At 45.0% G+C, this 19,226-nt stretch overlaps 1 protein-coding gene across 1 annotated transcript in view; it reads left to right on the plus strand.

Moving 5' to 3' along the window:
• Positions 1–1,668: 1,668 nt before the first annotated feature.
• LOC147701834 (CD5 antigen-like) overlaps positions 1,669–19,226 on the plus strand; it is an 85,037-nt gene continuing 67,479 nt past the window's right edge. Inside the window, exons 1-2 of the mRNA XM_086930472.1 lie at positions 1,669–2,097; positions 3,102–3,128. Of these exons, the coding sequence (XP_086786598.1) occupies positions 2,061–2,097; positions 3,102–3,128 (64 nt within the window). The 5' untranslated portion in view covers positions 1,669–2,060. The remainder of the gene's footprint in view (positions 2,098–3,101; positions 3,129–19,226) is intronic.

Below are 19,226 nucleotides of genomic sequence, written 5' to 3' on the forward strand. Positions count from 1 at the left end.
GGCTCTGTGGATGAGTAAGTGGATGTGTGAGCGGTTTTGTGAGTGTGTGCACTGTGTGTGAGTAGTTCTGAGGATGTTATCAGCTATGTCATCAATGATGTCATTTGAGATGTCATCAGGGATGTCACTGATCGTGTCATGAGTGATTAGATATGTGAGGTCATAAGCAGTGCATTGCAGGATTCTGGAGGGATAGTTAGCTCAGGTAACTATAACTGCTGAACTTCACTGTTTTTTATGACTGAAATCTAAGCCTAACTATGACATCCATGTAACATTTGCTTTTTTCAGTGAATTTCTAAGTTTCTTAAATTATATTTTTTAACTATAACACACCCTTGTAACCTTTGTTTTGTTTAGGTAATTTCTACGTTTTTTTTATTCCCCACCTATAATGCCCCCTTAGCCTTTGGTTTTTCAGTGTATTTCTAGGGTTTTCTTAATTCTATTTCCTAACTATCTTCCTCTGACTCATGCCGTGGGTACAGACATGGCCATGCCTTCATGACAAGAGCCTGCAATTTATCATGTAAGCCCACTCCATTGCCAAGAAACCCAGTATTTTCTGTACATTTTCCTGTTCCATCCTCTCACAATGATTCCTCTGTACACTATTAATCAGGTAAAATAATTTTCTCAATGCTAAGGACTTCGGTAAAAGGGGTACCCAGGGCAGTCAGAAGCTCTAGTTCCCCGCATAATGGGTGGGCATTTTTTTCTAAAAGTGCTTCAGCCACTATGACAGGAGCCCTCTCAGCCAAAACAGATTGGCTTCTAGCCTGCCATTCTAAGTCCGCGCAGTGGACTGGCTGACTTAAAAAAAAAAAACAATTTAAAACAAACCCTTAAGCTAGGAGTTTGTTTTGAAAGAAATAAAGAAATGTCCCCTATGGCCTGGATGCTTTCTCCCAGTGCATAAAGCAATGAACGCGGCCTCTGTGGTGCGCTTGATGGCTACATTGGCCAAAGATTCACTTATGCTCGAGTGGGAATATGGTAGGAGCAGAAGGAGGTAAAATAAGCTCTGAAATAGATGCCATTACTAAGCTTGAAGCAAAGGAGCTCCTACACGAGTGAAAACTTAATTAAACCCCAAAATATTGAGTTAAAAATATTTTGTGTGATTGCTGCTTTTTCAGAATTGGTGAAATATTTGCTAACAGGGGCTTGGGTTCGAGCGTAAAATGTCCTGCAGGAAACTGGATGTATGATCCAGCTGCACACACTGTGTTAGCAATGTTCACCACATGACTTTTGACACTGTATGGTCAACACAGTGATATCCTTTGAATGTGAAGAATGCCATGCAAGGAGCTGCTAGGTGGGTGGCTGCCCCGGTGTAATACACATAACACCCGAAACCCTCGAGAGAATTGAAAACAATGCTAATTAGCTAACTCTTATCCACTAGCTGCTTTTTCATTTTACACTTGTGTACACTGGTACTAGTGTCATCTTAAGAATTTTTGGGGCCATGGGCAAGACATATTTTGGGGGCCCTAGCACGGTAACACATTTTATTACGCGTTTACTGGTAATTCAAGCCTGCACGATGCCAAAAAATACAACATGACATGTTAACTTTTAACAGGGTCACAAGAAAACAGTTTAAATATGTATTGCCAGGACTCTGAAAATCATTAAAATGACTTGGGCAGAGAGACAATCAGAGACAAATGTAGTTAGAGAGGGAGAGAGGTTTAGATAAAGAATTAGACTAGACAGATGTCTCATAGAAAGAAGGTTCACTTTCCAATGGTGCCCCTTGCAAGATGGGGCCCTGGGCGATTGCCCACTTTGCCCATGCCTCAATACATCTGTGACTGGTGGTGCTACTCGCAGATGACTCCCACTCGCTTGATTTCTCCGAAGTCACACTAGACAATTCCCCAATGCAACATTCGTTTTTGACACTGTTCCAGGAACCACTGAGACGGATCGGAAACCATTCTTGCTGACAAAGTGACAATCTTACTTTCTTTTGGTTACCACGATTTTCTGGGAGAGTGCTTGAGGGAACACTCTGCATCTCGCGCACCGAAGGCAAAGAGCGCCGAGGAATGCCCAGTGCAGCCATGTTTCGAACTCTTCTCCTCGGTGAGTGGGACCTTAGGAAAATATATTTATTTATCTATCACAAGAGATTATAAGTCGTATTTAATTAATGCTATACTTGAATTAGTAGCTGTGTGAGTGGAAACGTGAATATGCAGCTTCACTTTTTTTGTCATAACAATGCTGTGCTCATGTTTGAGTGTGTGTAAATGTGCGGGTGTAATGCTTGGAGGGTTTTAGGAAGGAGGCACGAGCGAGGGGAGTCAGTCTGAACTAGTTTCTTAAGGGTTGAGCCAGTCTACAACACCCAGAGAGTTGAGAGCCCTGGTTTGCAAAGCCTTCTGTTTATACATAATTAGCTGGGTGAGGCCTGGGACTGAGCGCTCCCACGCTCTCCCCTGTAAACGTGTCTAGGCAGTCTCCCAGAGGGTCCTGCTTACAAGAAGGACCGGGAACTTCAGGCTCCGGGTCTATTCGGCCCATCGCTTCTCTAGCGAGTCTGTTAGTAAGTGTGGAAAGGTTATGTTTTAGAGGAACAAGTGGACGGCCAAGAACATCAACTCACGACAATGAACACAAGAGTAGCCAGCAACTGCGAATGATTTGTGTGATTTTGCTTATTCTTTGCCAAAACCCGGTATTCACCTGTTACAACGCATTTTTTACAACGCACTACCACTACAACGCAGGCATTACAACGCATACCATTACAACGCATGGCGCTGGGGGGCGCTCTAGGATAAGAGGTAAGTTTAATTTACTATCCAACACCTTCCCTAGGGTCCACGGGGACTGGAGTTAGAATAGTAAATTATACTTACCACTATCCAGCACCCCAAAGCGCTATGCGTTGTAGTGGTATGCGTTGTGAATACCGCGTTGTAATGGTATGCGGAGTAAAAGTATGCGTTGTAACGTCATACATCCCCAAAACCCACATTTAACAGTGTAGAACTGCCATGGCCTAGGGTTGCGTCAATTAGCATCTTTTTTTCTCTCCTTTTACAATCGAGTTGAGCTTTCAATGTTGCTTCTTTGTTTTTCAGCTTCCTGGTTAGGAGCGACCTCATCAGGTATGGATCACACACTATAGCTCCTCTCTCCTGCCTTGAGCTTTGCCTGCCTCCCCCTTCTACCTCAACTCCTATTTGCACTCATATCTGGAGTGTCCCAGACACCTCGCCCTTCAAAATCTTCCTGACAACTGAAGTCTGATCATCGCTGCCTCATTGCCTACTATCATCCAGCAATCCAATGGCTGCTGTTCGTTTGTTATTTAATATTTCAGTGCGTTTTCTTTGAGTTTGCTCCCTGCTTGTGGTTGTATTGGTGCATGAGGTAAACAAGATTCTGTGTTTTTGATCAAGGAAGCCATCATTGAACTATTTCTCAGGGTCAATTACCACAGAGTCAAAGGGGCATATTTACAATAAAGTGGTGAAGCTTGTCGTTAGGTCAAGAAGGCTAACGACACGCTTTAACACGTTAGAAACGCAGGGCTGCACAACATTCACTAGAATAAGGGTCATCCCTGCGTTCTCCCCTGCACTGGCGCTAAATTAAGCTGCCTAGCACCACGCAGGCACCCCAAGGGTGCATGTGTTGAGGAGAAGATTGTTTATCTGCAGGAAGGTCCCTCTTCCTGCACATAGCAATCTTTAAATGCCGTTTTGTAACTTCTATGGGAGCCACTTAATGCAGCACACATAGAAGTTGCAAACTGCATTTTTTTAAATGATTGTTTATGTACAGAAAGGGTCACCTTCCTGCACATAAACAATCATAGGCAATTTGCTGTTTTATTGTGTGCTGCACAAGACAGCAAACATGTAAACAGTGAAAATGAGGAGAAATAATGCACTTCTCCTCATTTTGCCTGATTAAGAGCAGGTTTACCTCCGTCTTACTTTTGGCGCTGCCTCATATTTACACTGCCCGTGTAAATACAATACACTCACCGCAACACCCATTGCCCTCCCTTTTCACGCTAAGTGTAGCTTGAAAGGGTGCCCTATTTTCAAGGTGGCGTTAAGCCACATTAAGTGGCATAGCGCCGCCTTGTAAATAAGGCGAGGCCCCTATGTGGTGGCGATAGGGGCTTGTAAAACAAGAAGATAAGAAATCTTAAAGCGTAATTTTTTACCTTATAGACAATCACCATAAATTGCTGCTTAGCGTCAACTACTCTTTGCTTGTGAGAATTTGTCAACATTTTTCTGTAAGACGTGCCTGCAAAAGATGACGACTTTCCCTACCTAGGGGCTATCATCTGGGCAGTTTATTTATTTTTATTTTATAACACTTGTAAGGCGCACAGCTACCCACAAAGGGTTTCCCGGCGCCGGACAGCAAAACACAAAACACAACTGGATAGAGAACATTCAAAGCACTTATTTGTCAAACAACCAGGTTTTTACACTTTTTCTGAAATTCATATAGCTTTCCTCCTTGCGTATATGAATGGGTAATGTGTTCCACAGAGTTGGGCCCAAATAGGAAAATGATCTCCCGCCTATTCTAGCCCGTTTGAACCTCGGTACCGCAAAGTTCGCAGCAGTGCATGAACGAAGACTGCGATTGGGGAGGTAGGGCTTAGCAAGGTCCTGTAGGTATTTGGGGGCAGTGCCAGCTTTGATTTTAAATAGGTAGGTCAGGGTTTTGAAACGAATCCGGTTTTCAACCCTGAGCCAATGCAGGTCCCTAAGATGTTTGGTGATCCTAGCGGATCTAGGGATTCTGCAAAGCAGTCTGGCAGCAGCGTTTTGCACCAGTTGCAGACGTCTTATTACTGCTTTGTTTGAGCCCAGGTACAAGATGTTACCGTAATCAAGCCGAGATGTCACTAAGGCATTGACTACGGTCTTCTGGGTAGTAGATGGTAACATCCAGACAATTTTGCGAAGCCATTTAAGAATGGTAAAACATATGCCTGCCACTTTGTTGGCTTGCTGAGTCATAGATAGACTGTCATCTGTGATGACCCCAAGGTTTCTAACCTGAGAGGCTGGAGGTGGAAGTTTACCTAATGACGATGGCCAATGGGGATCACTCCAGAGATCTTTACTATTCCCTAAGAGGAGGACCTCTGTTTTCTCCCCATTTAATTTAAGTTGATTAGCTGACATCCAACTAAATATTTCCTGAAGGCCTATTTTTAATGCAGATGGAGCAGACGAGTCAGATTTGGAAAGTGAAAACAGGATTTGAGAATCATCTGCATAAGTCATTAAAATAAGACCAAAATTTTCTGCAAGATTGGCCAATGGTCGTAGGTACAAATTAAAAAACAAAGGGCTCAGGATCGATCCCTGTGGCACACCATGAGGAGAGTGGAATACCTCAGAGCATGCCTCCGAAGAGGAGATCTGGAAAGTGCGGAGGGATAAGTATGATCTAATCCACTCCAGTGCTTTGCCTTCGACACCATTCCCCCCCAGCCTGTCAAGCAGTATGGAGTGAGAAATGGTGTCGAAGGCCGCACTTAGATCCAACAAGACCAATGCTACCATTTGGCCATCATCCATGAGCTCCCTGATCTTTTCTGTGACCCCGAGCAGGGCCGTCTCGGTGGAATAACCACTCCTAAACCCAGATTGGGACGAATGAAGAAGCTCGTTATTTTCCACATAAGTTGAAAGTGCCTTATGGATGTGCCTCTCTGAAATTTTTGAAAAGGCAGGCAGTAATGAAATTGGACGATAATTGGCCAATATCATAGGGTCTGCGGCCGGCTTTTTAAGTAGAGGACTGACCATAGCATGTTTCCATAGAGCAGGAACTGTGGCCTGCTCAATGGAGGCGTTCAGTATCTCTGCTATGGAAATCATGGCAGAGTCCTCTAATTTACTTATGATACTGATAGGAATAGAGTCACGTGGGGAACCCGATTTGATCGATTTTAATAATTCCTTCAGTGTATCCAGATTAATGGGAGGCCAGGCTTCAAGATGACAATTTCCTCTGGGGACTTGGGGGATGTTATGTTGTTTGTGTGTGATCGTGCTGTCCCTTTTGATATTAGAGACAATGTTCTCAATCTTGTTGGTGAAAAAAGAAGCCAAGTCCTGGCACTGCTGGGTATTGAGAGGGGTAGGTTCCGCTCTAGAATTCTCACCAGCCAACTCTTTTACAGTATTGAAGAGAGTCTGGGATTTATTTACGGCCATGTTAATGCTAGTGGTAACATAGCATGCTTTAGCTTTCATGCATGCTGAATGATAGCTATTTCTGGCCTTTCGGTAAACTTCTTTTTGATGGAGTTCATAGTTTTTACGCCACTGCCTCTCCAGGGTCTTACATGTGGATTTTTCTTTCTTAAGAGCTTCTGTGTACCAGGGGGCGGGAGGGCGATGTGTTTTTCCTTTGCAACGGGATAGGGGCAGACAGGTATCCGCTGCACCATTTAACCATGTTTGTGTAGCCTCTGCTATGCTTTCCATATCTCCATCTAAACATGGGTGATCTTTCCTCAAAGCATTGTTGAGATCCTCCAAGTTTAGAGATTTCCAATTTCTCCTAAAAGATTCTGAAGGGGTCGTAACAGGACATTTGGTAGGTTTAAGTGAGATAGCGAAACATAATAGGAAATGATCTGACCAGAGAACAGGAGTAGTGTTGAGCCATGAGAGTTCTTTCATATTTGATATAATAGGGTCTAACAAGTGTCCAGCTTTGTGAGTTGGACCCCTATTACGTAAAGTCATATCTAAAACCATAAAGTTGTCTATTAAGTTTTTGCAGGTCTTGTTGTTGTCATCTTCTAAATGAAGATTCAAATCTCCAAGTACAGTAAAGTTTTGAGCATTCAGATGTTGGGGTAGGATAAAGTTTACCAAATTATCTGACCAAGAGGGATTATTTACTGGCGGTCGATAGATCAGTACGCCAGAGAAGGTAAAATTAGGACTGAGGGTAATTTTAAATGATGCCGCTTCGCAGTTAGGAATGTCTGCAGGTTCAAAGTTGCACACAAAATCTCTACTGTGAATAATGGCAATACCCCCTCCTGTTTGGCCTACCCGATCCCTCCTTACAATAGCATAGCTCGGGGGGAGGGCAGTTGCAACGTCTGGACCTGATCCGTCATGAAGCCAAGTCTCAGTTAAGAATATGGCGATGGGCTTTTTTTCCATTAAGAGATGAAAAATATCTAATTTGTGTTGTGGTAGTGAGCGACAGTTTACCAAGTAGAATATGAAATTGTTAGGACTCTCTCCCTGCTGGTAAGGTTTGAAAGCAGTACCCTGGGGGGTGTCAGAATAGGGCTGATAGTTAGTCAAAGAAAGGGTACATTCAGGGCATGTTTGTACTCCAGCTAATAGCGGGTTCAGGGTTATGCAGTTATCATCGTTATCGGGGCGTAACGCCCTAAGTTTGGCACCTGTTAACATACCTGATGGTGAAGGGGCAGAGTATTGTGCCCTATGTCCCGGCCTGGCCCGGACGGGCACAGATGGGCTGACTCTGGCTGGACTCCGGCGAAGACGAGGCGCGTCTGCTGAAACGCGTCCGCTATCGCGGAGAAGGACTGTTTCTTTTTATCACTGAGCCTAGAGCGCTCTCACCGCTCTGTCCCGCCCTAAGATGGCCGCCACTAAATCCCTGGTGCTCGGTGCCTTGCCCTGAATCGGCAGGTATCGAGCGCAGTTCAAATACATATGCCAATACGTTCAAAACATGGCACTTTCTTAGGCCTTGGCTCTCCAAGGCTGAGGCAATTTCCTGTTTCTGTCTGCATTGTGAGGATAGAGATGGTGCTGGCACTTTCAACTCCTGCTCCCATTTCTACAGCAAATATCCTATATAAGGTATCTGGACATGGTTGCATGGTTATAGCCTCCACTGTCTTTGCTGTACAGCTTCTGGATAGTATCACAATGGTCTAAGATGCTGTACTCTCCATGCAATGGAGTTTAAGTTCAGAGAAGGGGTCTGTCTAGATTGCAAGTGCGTGAAGTTACTGGCTTGGCCAGAACTACTTTAAATTGAGACACTTCCTAATTGTGAGGTGCCGCAATGACTGGCTGAGCCTCATGCAAAGCATTAGTGGCTTTGTTATGTTCTGTCCCTCTTATTTTGCCAGAGGACTAACTTTTTTGTTGTCAGTTTGTCTTTATTGAGTTTCTGTTAGAACAAGATTTTTCGCTGCCAAACATAACATGCATATTAAAGTAATACTGTGGTGTAGCCCGTTAAGGGTTGCTATGCCTATAATAGCATCTAGGTGTTGTAGTATTCTTCAATTCCTTAATGGAGAAGTCAGAAAAAAAGGTGTATGTTCAACAGTAGGAAATAATTGGTAATCCCAAAGTTAGAACCTGTGTCGGCTTAGGCTTACGGCTTACGGTTTACCAGGGTCCCTTGTAGCTAAGAACTAGTGTGATTTGTAGGTATACATTAGTGTTGTCAAGGGGTAAACATAGTATTCATGTGCTGTGAGGTGGGGTGAGAGGAGGTTCTCTGGGCTCAGAAGTTGGGCGTGAGGGTGGGACGGCGGTTTGTAGGTTGGTGCTCAGGGTGGTGACTTGTCAGATTTAGATTTGATTGCAGATTAATAGCTGGGAGTGTCAACACCCCGGAAACAGCAAATACCACTTCTGCCGAACAATGGGTTGCCTTTGCAACGTTTGCAAAACAATAAATGTGTCTGACCAATTCATTCCATTTACAACGCAAGTCACTACAACGGCTTGCGCTAGGTAAATCGGTGATGGACTTTAAAGTCCAACGCTTTCCCTACTGTTGCGGGGACTGGAGTTGAAATAGGAAATTATACTTTCCAAAGTCCAGCGCCCCTCGAAGGCAAGTCGTTGTATCAGCTTGCATTGTAATTGGAATGCATGGTTAAGATGCATTTGTTGTTCCACCCACATTGTTAAGGAATGCTTGGGAAAGGAAAGCGTGGTTGTGTCATACAACCTCAACACCCTTTTGCTTGGGCATGGTTTGTGCAGTATGTCTAGCTCAGCAAGGATAGTGATGTTTAAGTTCCTTAGCTAGTGTTGTTGGGGGCTGAGGGGTGATTTCCAGGACAGGCCTATGCGATGCTTAGCGAACACAAATGCTAGATTAGTAAACATGTTTTATTTCCTATGTTTTTTGGTGTGCTTTGTCAATCCTAATGAGCAGTGTGAGATCTTGGCAAATTGTTTGTCTATGATGCTGATATGTGTGTCATTATCTAATTCCAGTAAGCACTACTAGTCGAGCAACTTCATTCTATATGGAAGAAGCTGGCTTCTGCTGCTGAACAACCTGGTCAGGTGTTGGTTGCCCCTGAGAACATATGGCTTATTCTTGTGCGAGTCAAGTAGGTGTGGTAAAGGCAGTTGAAATGTGTGTGCCCGATTCACAGAACTAACTTAAGACAACATCCTAAACTAACTACCATTTTGGTATCCACAGAAGGCACTTACTCATTTTGGTATTCACAGAAGGCACTTACTCACAGAAGTTAGGAGTCCTAACTTTAGGACTCCTGAAAGCCTTCAGTGAATAGCGAAAGTCGGATTTTTCTCAGTTAGGAGTAGTAAAGTTAGGACTCCTAACTTTAGGACTCCTAACTGCCTTATGTGAATACCAAAAATCTTAAAGGTAGGATTTTTCTCAGTTTAGGAGTCGTAAAGTTAGGAGTCCTAACTTTAGGACTCCTAAATACCTTCTGTGAATACAAAGTCTAAAAGTTAGGATTTATTCAGTTTAGGAGTCGTAAAGTTAGACTTTAGGACTCCTAAACTGAGAAAAATCCTAACTTTAAGACTTTCGGTATTCACAGAAGGCAATTAGGAGTCCTAAAGTTAGGACTCCCAACTTCTGAGAATACCGAAATGAGTAATTGCCTTCTGTGAATACCAAAATGGTAGTAAGTTTAGAATTTTGTCTTAAGTTACTTCTGTGAATCGGGCCTTGTGTATTTAATTCTGAGTTACAGGTGACTTGTTGCTGGAGAACTGACGTAAGGCAGTCAAAGGCAATGCTGAGGCCTGGGTCATCTTTTAGTCTCTCTGGTATTACTTCTCCCTCAAATTACCAAATCAGTGTAGGTGACTGAGAGGTTTCTGGTCTCGTCTCAGGAATGCTCTGCTGTCTGCGTATCTCAAGCGTTCACTCGATTTTAAGATTTCATACAAAGTCAACACATTTGAAAGTACAAAAAAATAAAGAAAGTTGAAAGGAAAGAAAGAAGGAAACACAAAGGAAAAAGAAAAGAAAGAACGATGAAAAGTGTTAGAAATGGAGTCTCTAGTTGGCAGTAAGTATTTTGACTGAGTGAGTAGGGGCCCTCATCAAGTCAGGATAAGTTACACACCTAAAATAATCCTTGCTCACCCCCTTTTTGGCTTGACAGAGAGCAGTCAGGCTCATTCGAGAAGCAATGTGTAAAGTATTTGTACACACGCACACAGTAAAACAGTGAAAACACTACAAAAGGACTCGACATGGATTCAGAGAAATAGCCAGTATTTATCAGAATAAAAAAAGTTCAAACCTACAAAAATCCAGCATACCCACGTCAATATATGATTTTTCAAAGATTAAAAAAGTTGTAGTGCTTAAAATTCAATGGTTGTGCTTGATCAAGACAAAGTACCTTAGATGCATCAAAAATCAAAGATGATGTGAGGCGCAGGGGAGGTGCAGCGTCAAAAAGCAGGTGATGAGTCAGTTCTTTATTGCTAAAGGGGAGGTCATGCACTGTTTTCGGTCATGATGCCCCTGTTCCTTAACGTGGCGCAGTGTCAATAAAGGAATCAGTGTCTAGGGGCGATGCATCAAAAGTCAAATCACTCTTTGAGTTTTGGCGGTGCTGTGCAGATTCCAAATGATGCTTGGAGTGGATGCAAGGATTTTCTTTTTTGTATCACCAAAACTAACTTCCAAAGTCCAGCAACTGGATTTGGTACCACTTGGCAGAGTATCACAGCAGCAGAATTCAGGTGAGTGCAGGTTAAATCTTTTATGGCCCTGAAACTTCTTAACAGAAGGCAAGCTCAATTCAAGCCCTTGAAGAACAATGGAAGCAGGGTGTAGAAAGCAATGTCCAGTCCTTTGACTCTCAGGACAGAAGCAGCAAGACGCAGGCCAGCACAGCAAATCAAACAGCAACCTGGCAGTCCCTCCTGACAGCAGCCCAGCTCTTCTCCCTGGGAGAATGTCCTCAACTCAGACGTGTTCTGAGCATATGGTGTCACAGGTCCAGTACTTATACCTATTTCAGCCTTTGAAGTAGGCAAACTTCAAAGAAAAGTAGTTGTAGTGCACAAGACCTTGTCTTTCCCTACCCTGGCTCCAGTCACACTACAGGGGTTTGGGACTTCTTTGTGTGAGGACAGGCACAGCCCTATCCAGGTATCCACCACTCTAGCTCAGGAAGGCCCATAACCCTGATGATAGGTCATCAGGATATGCAGGGCACACTTCAGCTCCCTTTGTGTGACTGTCTAGAGTGAATGCACAAACAGCCCAACTGTCATCCTGACCCAGACATGTATTCTAAAATATGGGCTTTTAAATTGTGAGTCCAGTGACTCTAAACTTCAATTTTCTATCAGCTCCCAAATAACGGATACACCTGTAAGATGTTGCAAGGCAGCTTCAATGCTAACTTATGGGAAAGATAGGCTTTACTGTAGTGAAAAACGAAATTCAAAGTATTTCACCACCAAAACATGTAAAACACAACAGTACATGTCCTATCTTTTAAATACACTGCACCCTTTCCATGAGCTATCTTGGGCCTACCTTAGGATTTCCTTACATGTAATAAAAGGGAAGGTTTGGCCTGGCAAGTGAGTGTACTTTAAAATTGGACACACAGACACTGCAGTGGCAGGTCTGAGACAGCTCTGCAAGGCTACTCATGTGGTTGGCATAATCAGTGCTGCAGGCCCTCTAGTAGCATCTGATTTACAGGCCCAGGGCACACCTGGACCAATTAAGATTTTAGACAGGGACAACTTGCACTTTAGCACTGGTCAGCAGTAGTAACGTGCCCAGATCCCTAACACTAGTAAAAAAAAAAACACAGCACACAGGATGTCAGAGGCAAAACGATAGGGGAAACCATGCCAAAAGATGCCAGGTTTAACACGTGTCCCCCCTAGCTGAAAGTGGGGAGAGCTACCAAACCTCTTGGGAGTTCTCATCACTAAGGTTGAATTACCTGGAAAGACCATTAGCATTGGTGTGTTCTGTTTCAGGGTGGTGTTCCACCATAAAGTTAATTCCCTATGGAGAGATGGACCACCTCAACTGTTTAGGATTCTCACCCCTCATCTGCATTAACCATCTGAGGGGTCTGTGGTCTGTCTGAACCCGGACGTGAGTCCCAAACAAGTAGGGTCTTAGCTTCTTCAGCACCCAGGAAATCTTTCCTTTCCATTTTCCTCCTCCTCTGTTCCCTGGGAAGTAACCTCATACTAATGAAGGCTACAGGTTGATCTAGGCCGTCTTCTTTTAGCTGTAAAAGAACAGCTCCCTACACCATGCTCTGAGGTATCAGTCTGCACCACTAATTCCTTGGAGAAATCATGAGCAAAGCCATGGGGCCGGGCACATAGCTTCCTTCAGGGTGTCAAATATGGTCCGGAACACCTCTGTCCAGATCACCTGGTGGGGCTGCTTCGCAAGAATGGTTCCATACCCGTTTGCAAATCTCCTGCCGTATCTGGTGAGACCTAAAAATGTTCTCACCTCAGTCTGGTTCTTGGGGCTCCCAAAGCCAAAATAGTATCAATCTTAGGCTGTAGGGGCTGCACCTTGCCGTTCCGTACCTGGTATAAAAAGTACACCACAGACCCCTGTCCTACCTGGTGCCATCCTGGCCGTGAACACCTCCTGAAGTTGATACAAATGGTCCTCCCAACTGGGGCTGAGAAATGCAATGTCATCAAGGTAGGCACACTGAAGTTCTCCATCCTAGCCAGGTCCTTGTTGACCAACCTCTGGAATATGGTCAGGGTGTTCTTCAACCTAAAAGGCATAACTTGTAACTAGTAGTGCCCTTCTGGCATTGAGAATGCTGACTTCTCTTGTGCCCCCCTAGGTCAAGGCAATCTGCCAGTTCCAAGACATTAGATCAAACGTGCTGAGGAAATTGGCAGCTCCAAGGTGGTCAATGCACTCATTACCTCGGGAGATGGAGTGCGTGTCAGTCTTAGTGATGACATTGAGCACACAGAACACCATTTCAGGTGTGACACCGGGTTGGGAAGCCTTGAGGTCCAAAATTATTGAGCTGGACCAAGTACTGTTTGAGGGCTCAATCACCCTTAACTCCAGCATCTCATAGATCTCCTCCTTAATGCTGATTTTCACTCTGTCAGACAACCTGTACAACTTGTACTTAACAGGTAGACTTTTCCCAGTGTCAATATAATGGTTGTACCATTGGGTGACTCTAGGGATGAATGAGAACAGAGAGGAAAACAGGCCTAGCAACAAGCAACAGTCTTTGCTGTTCTAGGGTCAGATTAGCAGAGGGATCACACCCTCTATTGATCCATCCTGCTCTTTGGAGGTTGGGAGGTCGGGGAGAGGTTCACTCTCCTCTTCCTTCCCATCATCCATGACCAAGAGCATGGTCAACTCAGACCTCTCAAAATGTGGTTTGAGGCAGTTCACGTGTAGGACCCTCAAAGGGATACTAGGAGTCTGCATGTCCATCAGGTAGGTGACATTACTCTTGCACTCCTTCACCTCAAAGGGCCCAGACCAGCGGTCTTGCAGAGCATGGGGCTCTACCGTGGCCATCACCTATACCTTCTGGCCAGGCTGAAACTTAACAAAAGTGGTATTCTGGTCATACCAGTGTTTCATGTCCTCTTGGCTAGCTTCCAGATTATCCTGGGTGAGTTTCCAGAAGCAGGCTGTTAGATTTGGGGGTCTCTAGTTGGCATAGGTAGGTACCTGTGACAAATAGGGAACCTTGAGTCTAGTCAGGGTAAGGGGGTACACTCCTAAAATAACCCCTGCTCACCCCCTTGGTAGCTTGGCACGAGCAGACAGGCTTATCTCAGAGGCAGTGTGAGAAGTATTTGTGAACACATACAGTAACCCAGTGACAACACTACATATGGACACCACACAAGTTGTAGTATAAAAATAAGTATTTTTATTTAGACTTACAAAAGACCACAAATGACAAAAATCCACAATACTGTACTTTAAAAATAGTAGAATTAGTTTAGTTCTCTTTAGATGTAAACTGCAACACTTTGAGTCAATGAACCTTAGGATGCGTAACGCTATCCAACGAAAGTGTTGCCGGGATGGTTGGTTCCTTGCACGCAAGAACGGTGATGCGTTGGGTCCCCACTGCTGCGTAGGGGATGCGTCGATTCTTCTCTGTGAGGGGAGATGATGCGTCAGCTTCTTACTGCACTTCCGTGGCGAGACAGCCAGCAACACCGTGATGCAATGAAGATCCAATGCATTGAAACAAAAATGGCGCCTTCTCTTGGATGCGATTTACAAAAGGGGGGTGGTGATGAACAGAGTGTCTGAATTGAGCAGACCACTCTTACCCAGTCCAAAGATCAGGGCTTGATCCATCACCGTTATTTATCTCACTGCCCCATCCCAGCTCAGAACCTGGCTATATGCAAATCAGTCTGTCCCTGGCCCAGTGCATCATGGGAACAGGGCAGACTAAACTACCAAGCCAATTCTTTACCAGAAAGGAGACAAGCTACCGGGGACCGGTTTCTGGCATTTCAGCCTCTTCGGCCCGGCTTGCTTGAATCCTGATGGAGCAGTGAGAAAGGGACTCATGTCTGAGTATACCCTGCCACACCTATAGTGGCCAAAATCGATTTACAAAAGGGGGTCCCTCACCACCCCTTGTTGTAAATATTTTTGTCCACCCTAAGCGTGGAAGGGTATTCTCAGATGTGAGACCCTTGCTCATTGCACCATCAGGATTCAAGCAAACCGGGCCGAAGACGGCTGTAATGCCAGAAACCGGTCCCCGGGAGCTTGTTTCCTTCCCAGTGTAAGAATTGGCTTTTGTAGTTTGGTTTGCCCTGTTCCCATCATGCACTGGGACAGGAACAGACTAATTTGCATACAGCCAGGTTCTGAAACTGGGATGGTGCAGTGAGCTAAAAAACGGTGTTGGATCTAGCCCTGATCTCTTGACTGGGTGAGAGCTTTCTGCTTAATTCAGAGACTCTGTCCCTCACCACCCCTTGTTGTAAATATTTTTGTCCACCCTAAGCGTGGAAGGGTATTCTCAGATGTGAGACCCTTGCTCATTGCACCATCAGGATTCAAGCAAACCGGGCCGAAGACGGCTGTAATGCCAGAAACCGGTCCCCGGGAGCTTGTTTCCTTCCCAGTGTAAGAATTGGCTTTTGTAGTTTGGTTTGCCCTGTTCCCATCATGCACTGGGACAGGAACAGACTAATTTGCATACAGCCAGGTTCTGAAACTGGGATGGTGCAGTGAGCTAAAAAACGGTGTTGGATCTAGCCCTGATCTCTTGACTGGGTGAGAGCTTTCTGCTTAATTCAGAGACTCTGTCCCTCACCACCCCTTGTTGTAAATATTTTTGTCCACCCTAAGCGTGGAAGGGTATTCTCAGATGTGAGACCCTTGCTCATTGCACCATCAGGATTCAAGCAAACCGGGCCGAAGACGGCTGTAATGCCAGAAACCGGTCCCCGGGAGCTTGTTTCCTTCCCAGTGTAAGAATTGGCTTTTGTAGTTTGGTTTGCCCTGTTCCCATCATGCACTGGGACAGGAACAGACTAATTTGCATACAGCCAGGTTCTGAAACTGGGATGGTGCAGTGAGCTAAAAAACGGTGTTGGATCTAGCCCTGATCTCTTGACTGGGTGAGAGCTTTCTGCTTAATTCAGAGACTCTGTCCCTCACCACCCCTTGTTGTAAATATTTTTGTCCACCCTAAGCGTGGAAGGGTATTCTCAGATGTGACACCCTTGCTCATTGCACCATCAGGATTCAAGCAAACCGGGCCGAAGACGGCTGTAATGCCAGAAACCGGTCCCCGGGAGCTTGTTTCCTTCCCAGTGTAAGAATTGGCTTTTGTAGTTTGGTTTGCCCTGTTCCCATCATGCACTGGGACAGGAACAGACTAATTTGCATACAGCCAGGTTCTGAAACTGGGATGGTGCAGTGAGCTAAAAAACGGTGTTGGATCTAGCCCTGATCTCTTGACTGGGTGAGAGCTTTCTGCTTAATTCAGAGACTCTGTCCCTCACCACCCCTTGTTGTAAATATTTTTGTCCACCCTAAGCGTGGAAGGGTATTCTCAGATGTGAGACCCTTGCTCATTGCACCATCAGGATTCAAGCAAACCGGGCCGAAGACGGCTGTAATGCCAGAAACCGGTCCCCGGGAGCTTGTTTCCTTCCCAGTGTAAGAATTGGCTTTTGTAGTTTGGTTTGCCCTGTTCCCATCATGCACTGGGACAGGAACAGACTAATTTGCATACAGCCAGGTTCTGAAACTGGGATGGTGCAGTGAGCTAAAAAACGGTGTTGGATCTAGCCCTGATCTCTTGACTGGGTGAGAGCTTTCTGCTTAATTCAGAGACTCTGTCCCTCACCACCCCTTGTTGTAAATATTTTTGTCCACCCTAAGCGTGGAAGGGTATTCTCAGATGTGAGACCCTTGCTCATTGCACCATCAGGATTCAAGCAAACCGGGCCGAAGACGGCTGTAATGCCAGAAACCGGTCCCCGGGAGCTTGTTTCCTTCCCAGTGTAAGAATTGGCTTTTGTAGTTTGGTTTGCCCTGTTCCCACCATGCACTGGGACAGGAACAGACTAATTTGCATACAGCCAGGTTCTGAAACTGGGATGGTGCAGTGAGCTAAAAAACGGTGTTGGATCTAGCCCTGATCTCTTGACTGGGTGAGAGCTTTCTGCTTAATTCAGAGACTCTGTCCCTCACCACCCCTTGTTGTAAATATTTTTGTCCACCCTAAGCGTGGAAGGGTATTCTCAGATGTGAGACCCTTGCTCATTGCACCATCAGGATTCAAGCAAACCGGGCCGAAGACGGCTGTAATGCCAGAAACCGGTCCCCGGGAGCTTGTTTCCTTCCCAGTGTAAGAATTGGCTTTTGTAGTTTGGTTTGCCCTGTTCCCATCATGCACTGGGACAGGAACAGACTAATTTGCATACAGCCAGGTTCTGAAACTGGGATGGTGCAGTGAGCTAAAAAACGGTGTTGGATCTAGCCCTGATCTCTTGACTGGGTGAGAGCTTTCTGCTTAATTCAGAGACTCTGTCCCTCACCACCCCTTGTTGTAAATATTTCTCTTGGATGCGACACGATGCGTGCATGCCCGATGGCTGTGCGGCGAATCAACGATTCTTCTGAGCTGCGACAGGCCCTGATGCGTTGGCGTCTGATGCGACGTCGATCCTCTTCTCCGGCGATGCTCTTGGGGAGCTGGTGGGTGAAGTCTGTTGTCCCTGAGACTTCAGCAGGAGGCAAGCTCTTTCTCAAGCCCTTGGAGATCCTTCACAAGTTGATGAAAGTACACAAGCAGCACTTCAGCTTAGGGATAGTCTCTCCTCTGTCTCTCTGGTTCCTCTCCTCAGCAAAGGTTTGTTCTTGCTCCCAAAAAGTGATCTAAAGTTCTGGCATCTGGGTCCCTCTTTTTATACACAGTTTCTCTTTGTTCACTGAAGGCAGAGAGGCCTAAGCCTAGTCCAAACCAGTTCTGGTCAGTCCTGGAGCACTCTGCTTACATGACTCCTTCTTTCCTTTCACAGTGCAGGGCAGGGACATCAGATGCACCACAGGAGGTGGAGCCATCATTGTGGAGGGAAGGCACAGCCCCATTCAGGTCCTAGGTGCAACTCCTCCCACCCATCTGCATGTAGATCTCTCTATTCAGCCCTCTGCTGACTCACCATATCTCCTGAAATCCCCCAGCCCCTGTCACTTAAACTCCAGACAAGGATTACACAACCTAGCAGAGGCAGGCTTGGATGGTTAGACAAGACAAAATCTACTTTCTAAAAGTGGTAATTTTCAAACACCGAATGTTAAAACCAACTTCACTAAAAGATGTATTTTATCATTCTGAGTTCAGGCATACTAAACTTGAATTTCTACCTGGTTCCATGAGTCTGTTAGGATTATAAGATGTAATAATCAAACTGCCTATTCTGGCCTATGGGAAACAGGTAGGCTTGCTAAAAAGGGAAGGGTTAGGGACTGGCAAGTGGGTGGACTTGCCCAGTCAAAATGGCAGTACCAGACTGCACACAGGCTCTGCAATGGCAGACCCGAGGCACACTTTTACAGTCTGCTTCTGTGGGTGGCACAACCAGTGTGGCAAGCCCAACAGCAGCATTTGGTTTACTAGCCCTGGGCACCCTCAGTGCACAGTACTAGGGTCTGACCAGTAAACCAAATCAACCAATCATGGAATCACCAATCCATACATCAATTTACAATAGGGAGCACTTGCACTGTGGCACTGGACAGCAGTGGCACAGTGCCCAAAGCATCTAATACTAGCAAAAACACATGAGGCAACAGCAAAAAATGGAAGGGAGACCCATGCCAAGATACCAGGTCTAACACAGGCTGTCTGTTTCTAGAAGACCATCGGGTAGCTGAATACATCCTGGGGAGATTCCTAGGCGCTTGCTCCAAGCCCTCCTTTACCAAATGGAGAGGTCCTCTCACAGCAGGTGTCTCCAAGTTGAACGGGAGCTACCAGTAGCTGGCAGAAACATCAGAGCAGCTACCAACCTTGAGTTTAGTTTTTAACTAAGAACAGCAAAAAATAAATGTTGCGTTTCCCTTTTAAAGTTCAGGAAAGGATATGTTTATTTTACATTATTATCAGGCTGCAGTTAGCAGAACCTGATAATGACCAGTGCTCCACTCAGAGAAATGAACCATGTGGGTCACAGAGATCCAGACTGAAGATCTGAAACATTTAACTCTTACATAAAAGTTGTTCTCAACTTAATATTTTGATAACGAAATGATATTTATGTATGCTTTAAAATGAGAGAAAATTAAAATGAAGAGTTAACTTAATGATTAAGTTAACTCTTCATTTTGGTTTTTTACCTTTCCAAAGTGTTGCATTTATAAACTGAAGGCATCTTGCTTTACTTTGGCTGGTAGACACAGTGCTGTATTCATAATTGAAAAAAGGGTATTTTCTTTTGAATGGA

The sequence above is a fragment of the Lissotriton vulgaris genome, chromosome 7 (assembly GCF_964263255.1).
Source record: "Lissotriton vulgaris chromosome 7, aLisVul1.2, whole genome shotgun sequence".
Classification (NCBI taxonomy): domain Eukaryota; kingdom Metazoa; phylum Chordata; class Amphibia; order Caudata; family Salamandridae; genus Lissotriton; species Lissotriton vulgaris.